The sequence below is a fragment of the Porites lutea genome, chromosome 4, assembly GCF_958299795.1.
Source record: "Porites lutea chromosome 4, jaPorLute2.1, whole genome shotgun sequence".
Classification (NCBI taxonomy): Eukaryota; Metazoa; Cnidaria; class Anthozoa; order Scleractinia; family Poritidae; genus Porites; species Porites lutea.
Window position 1 is genome coordinate 29660408 of NC_133204.1, and position 10292 is coordinate 29670699.

At 38.5% G+C, this 10292-nt stretch overlaps 1 protein-coding gene across 2 annotated transcripts; it reads left to right on the forward strand.

The window, feature by feature from the left end:
* The first annotated feature begins 949 nt into the window (after positions 1 to 949).
* Positions 950 to 10283, forward strand: LOC140933248 (nitric oxide-associated protein 1-like). 2 transcript variants are annotated; one of them, XM_073382767.1, is made up of 7 exons: positions 953 to 2148; positions 3584 to 3817; positions 4711 to 4842; positions 6161 to 6211; positions 6671 to 6787; positions 8211 to 8448; positions 9599 to 10283. In XM_073382767.1, exons 1-7 carry the CDS (start codon positions 1000 to 1002, stop codon positions 9862 to 9864), a joined length of 2187 nt encoding a protein of 728 aa, XP_073238868.1. In that variant the 5' UTR covers positions 953 to 999; the 3' UTR covers positions 9865 to 10283. The 2 variants fall into 2 exon arrangements, with proteins under 2 accessions (XP_073238869.1, XP_073238868.1); XM_073382768.1 differs by lacking the exon at positions 6671 to 6787 and having other exon boundaries at positions 950 to 2148.
* The last annotated feature ends 9 nt before the right edge of the window (positions 10284 to 10292 follow it).

Below are 10292 nucleotides of genomic sequence, written 5' to 3' on the forward strand. Positions count from 1 at the left end.
ACAAAATACTCTTCTTTTTGAAAACAAATAGCGATAATGTCGGTCCATGTCGGTAGTCGGTTAATAGTTTTGCTGTCGGTAGTCGGTAATTTTTTTCGTTTTGTCGGTAGTCAGTAGTATTTTTCGCCCTCTGTCGATAGTCGGTTAACCCCATTCACACCCTCAGGAAAGGGGATAGGGGTGCGGACTCTCTTCATATGAAACAGGTGCATGGCGGTGCTTGTCATCTCGTTTAGGGGTGTAAATTGAAGATTTTAGTATCACTTGGGGTGTTCCGGATGAAAAGCTTATATTTTTACTCATACAAGTGTCTTCTAGTGTTCTAGGGCTGGGCATAAAGAAATGAGGAAAGGAGAAGTAGAATGCATAAATTTGTATTCTTTTTTGGTTTTGTGTTTTGGAATGGCTTTTCTTAGGTGTTAAATAAAACTTTAGTCTCGCCAAGATTGATCCCCTTTAATTTTGGGGTTTAATTCCTTTTTTTCCAACGACCATCGCAACCCTCTTCACGTGGAAGACGAGATCCCCCTTCCCCATGGGGGGAGTAGTGTATACTGAATCTGTGCTGAACCGTACCATATCTCATCAAATCCCAAAGACGAATGGTTGGACAGAGAGGACGAAACCCCTACCCTATAGGTCCGTATACGTCTTAGTAGGAGAGTACCTCCGCTCCCCCCCCCCCCCCCCACCCCCGTTCCGGGCTCTTATGGTCACTGGCACCTTTGGTGAAGCGTAGAATGAAGCGTAACGATGGGAGAATTAGGATTTTGAGCCCTACCTCATCCCCAGGGCTTTCTCACTTTCCATATCGAAAAACGAGAAGACCCTGGGGTCGAGGTTGTTTTGAGCCTGCATTTTTCCAGCAGATTTGCCTTGCAGCCATGGTAGGTACTACATATATGATTAAATAATCATACCTGTAGCCATAATTGTCATGGCGGACGATGGCGGACCAGACTATGGAAAAAGTTGCTAACCAAACTTTTATGATGAGAGATGTCTGTCTTTCAGGTGGGAAGAGCTAGTGGTGTTCTTGGGACAATGAATTGGCTCCTTAGGTCCTGGAGTCGTTCCAGGATTAACTTGTGTAGAACTGTTACCTTACAGTTACGTGTGAATTTGGCACGCCACCGTATTATATTCAACAGATGTTTGAAAACTTCATCTGTCCTTTCTGGTGATAAAAATGGTAAGGATTCAGATTTGGTGGAAGAAAATCAAATTCTTCCTACGGTTGCCTCTATTGGTAAACGAGGTGATGAAATTTTTCTATACGAGGACGGTCTTGATTTGGAAAAGTTCCATTACGAAACAAATAAAACTTCACGTGCACTTATCGACACGATTGAACCAGAGGTATTGAACATTGAGGCCTTTACAGATATCTATGAACAACCTTTTCCTAAATGTTCAGGATGTGGGGCTGTTTTCCAGAGCGAAGATCCCGAGAAGCCGGGTTACGTTATCCCCTCTAAGAATCCAGTAACAGGAGATCAAATCTCAAACTCTGACTTGACATCGAGAACACTTGTCTGTCAAAAATGCTTCAATCTAAAACATTACAATAAGCCCTTTCCTATTACTGTAACTTCCAGTGAGATAAATGAGTACTTAAGACACTTGCAGAGAAGAAAAGGCTTGATTCTCTATGTTGTAGACTTGTTAGACTTACCTGGAAGTCTTTTCCCGAATCTTCTTGAAACTGTCGGTGAAGCTAAGCGGATTATCGTAGTGGGAAACAAAATAGACACCCTTCCTGTAGACGGCCATACTGGCAAGCAAGAGGAACATCTCCAAAAAATGCTTTTCACAATGTGTAAAGCTCATGGTCTTGAGGGTGGAAACATTAAGAGTACCTGCCTTGTGAGTGCCAAGTCTGGTTTTGGTATCCTACAGCTAGCGATTAAGATCTTGGAACATTGGGATCATAAAGGTGATATTTATCTCATTGGGTGTAGTAACACTGGCAAGACGTCTTTGTTTAATCTTTTGTTGGATCTATTCAGTGTTTATAAGAAAGCTGACCTCTTGCAGCGGGCAACTGTTAGCCTGTGGCCATGCACTACGCAAAGAATGTTAAGGTTTCCTATTAGTCACTGGATGTTAAAGAAACTTTGTAGGAGACTAAGAGAAGGTGTTGAAAAGGTGGGTACGAAAGGCACTCAAACAAGTTCTCAGTAGACCTTATACACAATACCCGCCAATTTTTCATGTGTTTTAGGATTGCTGGGATAAATGCAATGTCACACAGTATTTTAGAGGGCGAACAAATGATAGAATTTGCCAATAGCAGTAACCATGGTCAAGTTTTTTTTACATTGCATTCTCTCAAAACAAGACGTCTATTGTTACGCAAAATATGCAGTGCAAGTTGGGACAAGTTTTATGTCGTGATTGCTCACTGTGAGGACATTCTATGGTTGGTCGCTACTGTGTACAAACAAAGTAACAATGATCACTTTTGGGTGGAGGGTTTGCAGGGGTTGTAACTTTGGATTTTTTGTGGTATAAAATATTATGCCTTAGACTGGGTTTATGTTATATGTCATAATTAAATAAAACTTTTAACTGAGTTGGAAAAATTATTTATTGCTATTTCACCTTGATTTTTTAATTTTTGTTGTTGTTGTAAATTAGGGTTAGGAGATAAAAAGTAATAAAATACAAAAAAATCAAAATTTTTGCTTTCAAAAAAAAAAAAAAAATAGAAAAAAGCAATAGTTTGAGAAATTTTTGGGAACTGTGCAAATAGAACCACAATTTCAATTCTCTTTACCATTGCTTCTTTTTATAATTTTCAATATTGCAAGGAAGTTTATTCTGGGGTCCAAAGTTTATTTTTATGCACAATGTTTGCCCTCATTTTACCCTGTGTGCATTGGTTTCTCCAGGACAGATGGTATGCTACAAAGGAAGACAAACCACCGTGAGCAACCATTTGCTTTTCCAACGAGCATACATGTCCATGTGATGGCTGTATCAAAATGTCAAATGATGTAACTTTCTCATTTTGCAAGAAACAGTACATAATTTTAGATACAATGACGCAATGGCAACAAGAACTTCAAAAAGCAATAGGTTTAATAAGCAAAACAACAGCTTTCCATGTGCATCACACTTGTCTGTTTCTTTGCCATTTTTGCAAGTCAGATTGTAAAAATGCCTAATGTCAAATTTTACAGAGGACGTTATCAAGCAATGACATATGGTCCCTAGGAATTCAACTCAAATTTGGTTTGCTTACATTTGACTAAAATGGAACAGTTACGATAAAGAGTGAAATAGACTGCAAAATTCACAGCAGGCTCTCATTAAGGCAGCAGTTATTATTTTAAATGCATGAGAGTGTTAACTTGTTTTTAAACAAGTGTTACCTGATTTATTCATCCATGGCACTGTAAGGTGGCTCAATCAAAGAATAAAATGGTTGCTTACAGGGGTTTCTCTCCCTTCTGTGTAGCTTCTGGCCGGGAGAAACCACGTACTGTTTGCCGGGCATCCTCATTCAGGCATAACAATAGAAATGTTAGATACTTTGGTCAGATGATTTCTTTACTGAATATTTCATTCCTTTTGGCAGTACTCAGATGATCGTGAAATAGAAATTGATAATGAGATCATTGACAAAGAGGAAACAGACTACAGAGAACGTGGAAAACACACAAGAAAGCGTCTACAAGCTCTTGTTCCCTCTGAGCCAGATAATAGATCCTCTGGGATCACTGTTGTTCAACCAAGCTTTGTGATGGATCAACCTAACAACAAGAAACAAACTTGGCTGTATGATACTCCAGGAATTATCAATGAGAAACAGGTTTGATGAACTGTGCTCTTTTACAGTACCTGCATGCAGGACTGAGCTCTTGCAGTGCCCTGAGTGGCCCCTGGCAACTTACTTTTGCTTTTTGATGACTACAGTAAGGCTCAAAGTTCTTGGCTTGCTTCAATATTTTTCTGAGAGCACAGCCTTGAGACCTACCAGTCTGTTGAGTTTTAGACTGGATGATTTTTTTCATCTCAAAATTGCTTTGATCTGAATGAACAGTTATTGTGTAGACCTTTTTTGACTGCTTTTTGAAGTACGTGATACATTACATGTATATTAGTTCAAAAATCATGTCAGTGTCCTTGATCAAATAGAAGAAACCTTTCATTATACAAAACAAAAATGGCAACAGATAATATTTGGCCTTAATTTGGTTCAGAAGGAAGAAACATCTAAGAAAAAAATCTCTGAACCATGTTCTTTAGGTGAAATATGCTGATATCCTGGCAGCGCAATTAAAAGCCTAATGGAACAACTAATGTCTTGGAAATGCTCGATTATATTGTTCTTGACTACTTTAGTGATTGTTTCCACAACCTATCTTTTATTGGATGACTTGTGAATTACATTGGGTTGAATATAAAGTACTGCTCAAAATTTTGTTTAACTACTTGGACGGGCCTCCCTCTAATTTCACCTCCTGCAGTTTCTCTCCAGACTTTTATTAAAGAGACTATGTCTGTGCTACTTAATAAAATGGTGGAAACAAAGTTATATCTAAAAGTGTTTTTATTGAAAAGATACCAGCCCTGGAAATAAATGTTTTGAAAGTGTCTGAGATCTAAGTTAAGGTTAGGTAAGCATCCATCTGGCTGTTGTTCATCAGTTTTTACTTAATGAAATTAGTCCTACATGTGATTTAAAGGTACTTTTCTCAACAGATTACAAGCTTGCTGACAATAGATGAGCTGAAACTCTTAAATCCTACTCTTTGGCTTGTACCCAGGACTTTTATTCTCAAACCAGGCCATTCCTTGCTGTTAGGTGGACTGGGCAGAGTAGACTACCTTGAGGTAGATTTTTTTTCTATGGTACATGTACATGTATAGTTGACTACCAATAACTTGAACACTTGCTAACCCAAACCTTGCACCAGCTAAGTCAATTTCCCCTTTTTGTCAGTCTCGAGTTCGAATTCAGTGTTGGCGCACCATTATCTGATCAAGCTTTGTTTCTTGGTTCCTTTTTCAAAATATTAATCTATATCTCTTGTTGGCCCTTCAAGTGTAGCCTCCCATGGAGGCTTTTTTAGGGGAGCTCGGTTTTCATCCCTCCCCACAAACGCCTGCTCAACGGAAGACAGCATTCCTTTCCCAAGCTTAGCCAATCACATTGTACTTTCCAAATTCTGGAAAGTTGACCTTGATCGCAGGGTAATCTGATAATTACTCAATCTGCATGAAACACTGGGAAAGCTTTCTGACCTGTAATAAATGTTAGATTCAGAGTGGCAAAATTAAGATTTAGTCAAATTTTAGAATACTTGATGCACTGCATAACCTTACTAACGAAAGAAAAGAAGGAAAACAGTAACTCTAGGGTCACGTTTTAGTCGTGTTTAGCCTGTCAACACTTTATTTTACAACTGCTGATTGGTCACTTACCACGCAAATAAAACAGTGGGAAAGTAACGTTGTTTTCGGTTGAGCAGGCGTTTATTGGGAGGGATGAAAAACTAACTCCTCTAAAAACACCTTTGTGGGAGGCTATTCAAGTGAAGTGTACATGATAATTGCATTCCCTCCCCCAACCATCTGCTTATTTTCTTTGAAATCCCGATAACTTGAACTCCCAGTAACTCAAACTCCTGATAACTCGACCTTTTTATGATTTCACTGAGGTCTGATTAAGATATCAGACCATGCATCAAGCAGTCCCTTACAAAATTACCTCAACAAAGGTCCCTTTACAAAATTGTGGGCAATTCTAAAAAATATTAACCAAAAGTAATCATACATGTAAGCTGACTTATCTCTCATCTTCATGGTTATTTCATTTTTTTTTATCAGAGCATAACTGACTTTTTTAATGATTAGCTGCTATCCCTTGTCAATCCAAGACACAGCTTCCACATTTCATGCCTACTGTGAATTTACATATACACTTATAAAAAGTATACTCCCATTTACATGTAGCTTGGAATTTTGGAGTGAAGAGCTAATTTTCTTAGTCTGGCCTTGTGACTTTCTGCTCACTTACACGATTTGGTCCCATTTAAGAGGTGGTTGCTTGTCAATAATCATTTGCAGAAATGCTAATAGCTTTTGAAATGGCCAGTTTTATGAAACTTTTCTTATTTCAATGGTTTCCCTTTTTATTTCAAATATTAAGATAAAAAGACGCAAACAAAACAGTTGTAATGAGTGGGACAGCATTCCAAAGGTGATGGTAACTGCTTAATTTATAAATTATAATTTTTTTTCATAGTTCATTAATTTTTGTCAGTGGTATGGTCTTAAAAAGTAATAACACCAAAAGGGATCCTTAAAGAATAACAAGGAATTTAATACTTTGATGTAAGATTTTGATATAAGATTTTGTGTAATCATTCCAGTTTTTAAAAATATTTATTTATCCTTATTTCTTTAATCTGTAGCTGTGTGCTATGGTTAAGCAGTGTATTGCATAAGATATTAGTGAGTGTAATGATATGTACCTTTGGTGGAGTTGCTAATAATACTTGATATAAGACAGTTACTTGTATGTGCAATGTAGTTATTATTGCCTGTTGTCCAAATTTTGTTAATCTTTGGTTGGTTTGACACTTCTTACTGTGATTGCCTTTTTCCTCTTTCTTTTCTTATGAAGTTTCCTTACTTTATGTATGTTTAACCATTTTAGGCTGTCCAGTCGATATTTTTCACAGTGCTTGCTTCCCCTAGTTTGCCCATGCATATTTGTAAAGAAACACAAGCAGATGAAGTTTACCTCAAACATGCTGGCACAGAACTTCTAGGGGTAAGACAGTATGTCCGTAGGTTGGGGTGGGGTGAGTGGAGGATGCAGGCGTGAGTATGCTATCAGGCCATAGTCTGCACAGGAGATGATTTCTGGTGCATTTGTTGGAAAAAGGGAAAAGCAGGGGGGCGGGGGCAAGGGAGAGGAGAAAAAGACTGTCTTTTCTCCCCTCCCCCTTCTTCCCTTTCTTCATGCATGCTCCAACTTTGAAATTTTCAATTTTGGGATTTTTTGGGGTTGGAAAGTTAACCTTGTATGCTATACTCAACTTGAATCTTTGAAGTTGTCCATGGACTTTGTTGATACTAAGGAGCCAGACACAAAAAAATCATTGACTGCCCAAGTGATTTCTGTAATGGGGGATATTATATACAGAGGAGGAATGCTGTGGAATTCATTACCAAATGACATAAAAGCGTCCGAATCTAAAGCTATCTTTAAAAGAAAACTGGCTAGTAGGCAGGCAAACTGTTGACTACATTTTACTATATTTTATTATTTGTATATATTTTTAGTGTAGTTGTACCGTATTTACTTCTGTTTCTATACGGCTTTCATGTAAAGAAGTTATGTAACTTATGAAATTACCGTATTCAAATCAATCAATCAATCAATCAATCAATTATATAACTGTGTACCTTTGAACATATTAGAGGCCGGGACTAGAGACTGCCAATTGTTACCATTAAAGTATGTGTCTCAATATTCAGTTATAATATGTAGTTTAGGTAGAGCAGCGTGCAAAGAAAGTTGTGTCCGATAGCCCGGGGCTAGTGGATTTTGCTGTCGTGCTAGTGATTTTTGTTCTTAACTTGCCCGATGGGCAAGTGCTGTTTTGGGGGGAAATTCAAATTACAGAAGGATTGTAATCAATCCTGCTAATCAAAAAGGGTTTTGGGGCTAGTTGAAATGACTTGCGGGCTAGTACATGCTAGCTACAGCTTGCCCGAATGGCAGGCGGTAAAACTGACATTCTTTGCACTCTGTAGTTGAATGCTGCTGTTCCAACATCAGTTACTTACTATTTTTACCATTAAAAACCATAATAAGTTGTGCAGTATCATATCTCTTGTTTTCACGGTATTATGGCTATCTGTAAGTAAGATATGCATGCCTGTAGACCTTTTTTGGCCATAAAATGCATTGTTTCAACATACAATATGTAATTTGCTTATTAGAAATACCGTGTACGTGGTTCAAGTTTATCCATGTTTTAAATTTTCCTTTTTTTGTGAGTATGGGTATGTTTTATAATGACTTTGGAACAATGGAAAATGAACAATAAAATCAAGGATAAAATTGAACCACACCATGATGATCACAGCTCAAGATCTGTATAAGTTCTACTCTAGGAGAATATAATTATTTTTATGTAGTATCCTGACAGTTTTCAGTGTTTTGAGCCATTTTCTCCCTCCAACAGATACCACTTGGTGGGAAATCACGCATGGAAACATTTCCACGGCTCAAATCACAGGACTTCACGGTGCAAGGAATTGGCTGGGATGTCTGTGCTGCTGATTTGGTGTTGTCCAATATAGGTTGGGTGTCTGTGACTGCAGGGATTGGGTCACTGGTGTTACTGAAGGCACACACTCCAAATGGGATTGGACTTGATATTAGAGAACCAGCTCTGCTGCCTGCCAGTGTCACAAGAAGAGGTCAGTACTAAAGCTACAGGGCTTAACTTTCTGGGCCGAGTCGTTCAAAGCTGGGTTACAGATAACCCAGGGTAAGCTTAAAAGCTTAAAAGCAAATTCAGTTTAATTTGGTTCGCTCTACAAATTGCTTATTGAATAATAGAAAAAATTATCCGAGATAAGGCTTTTGATCAAAAGAAAAAAGAAACCTGGATTAGAATTTAACTCTGTGTTAGTAGAGAGATTAAGCATCGCGTTTACGGCAAACGGCAAACGTGAATTTGTATCAACTGACCAAGTTTTCCATTTACTTATCGTTTACTGTTCATTGTAACTGCACGAAAATCGGTAGATTCACGCCAGTTCTATCCATAAGAATTGTTTTAAGCTTTTTTTTTATCTGCTCATTTCTCAACTTGAATCTCACGTTTGCCGTTTGCTGTAAACGCGATGCTGAATCTCTCTATTGCTAATCGGCCATCGAACAGCTGAGCCCAGAAGTCTCGTCATGACTTGTTAGAATTTTCTTATTTTACACCATTTATTTAATTCAATTACGTCAGGACTGTCACTGAGGTGTGGAGGCCGTGGATTCTGCCCGGCTACTTCTTTGGGAAACAAAAGGAAAAAGAAAGAACTTCCTTGTTCTTCAATCTCCCGCCTTCTGATTGCATATACATACCTAGTAACTTGAAATCCTTGGGTGTTTTCCATTTCCTTAGCCAGGCTACCTTCTCCAAAGGGCGTCTGCCTTCTCTTTTCTTATGTAATTTACGAGTATATACTTTATGTCTAAACGTTATTGAACTTGTTAAACAAAACTATTGATTGCTCAAGTGCTTTTTGTATGCCGAAGTTTATAAATTTGTCGCGCGCGTGGACTATAGCATGCGACAAACTCCGGAGGCCCATATGTACTTAGCTGTACTTGTATTTATGTATCTTGGTTGGTGTCGACAGAGACACCATCAAGCGCCAAACTTGGTCCGTTGTTTTGACTGTTTTTGCGGCGGTTTTGGCGATCAAAAAATGCTTTTGGCGTAAGTAGGAGCTGTGGCGGCAGGCTATTCGTTGCTGGTCACGCAACCAGGTTCTAACTTTGCGAGATGCGCATTTCTAGTAAATTATCTATCCGTACCAGTAGCTTATGTTAGTGGTTGTACGTTTTAAGGCCGACGCGGTGTGAGATACCAAGGTTACCCCTGTGCGGAGAGATACGAGGCTACGCGGAAAAAGAACCCTCAGTTCATCAGAATGGCCCGTGGACAACATCGTGGTGAATTCAAATGGATTCAGGAAATTAAGAAGGAGAGAATTGAACAGCGATTGTTACTTAAATTTGAGAAGCGAATGAAAGCCGCCGACAGGAAGCTACTGCCAGGCTCCTTTGGGATGACTCTATCACGGGGAAAGTTGAACCAGGAAGGGCAGAAGTAACTTAAATTGGCTGCGAATCTTAAAGCTGAACTCATTCCTCCGAGCAACTCGTACTAAGAGCTTTTGTTAATACGCTTTTATCCCTTGGAAAAACCTGGAGTAAAGTTGTTTGTGGAACATGTGTTCAAATTAATTGGGATTAGTCAACGCTATTAATAATTAATATCATTGGCAAAGCAATATTAGGGTCATTTATACGAGGAAAAATAAGACGCGTCTTAAATAGTTGTCCACATTTCTCACTCTCCAAAATTATCGTTTTCAATGTACTTAATGTTTTGAAAGCGTACTTTAAAAGGTCGTAACTGTTTGAAAACTGAAACTGCAGACTGCATTTGCAACTACACTTGCTAAAATAATTTTTCCCAGGTGTGATGAGTTTCGACGGAAATAAACTCATGATTTTAAGGAAAGTGAAACGATAGTAA

What these genes read in the sequence shown, in the direction of transcription:
- LOC140933248 (XM_073382767.1), top strand. Translation starts at nt 1,000, where the DNA reads ATGTCTGTCTTTCAGGTGGGAAGAGCTAGTGGTGTTCTTGGGACAATG. An exon ending in TAAGAGAAGGTGTTGAAAAG is followed by an intron (nt 2,149 to 3,583) that starts GTGGGTACGAAA and finishes TCCTTTTGGCAG; the next exon opens with TACTCAGATGATCGTGAAAT. An exon ending in TGCCAGTGTCACAAGAAGAG is followed by an intron (nt 8,449 to 9,598) that starts GTCAGTACTAAA and finishes GTACGTTTTAAG; the next exon opens with GCCGACGCGGTGTGAGATAC.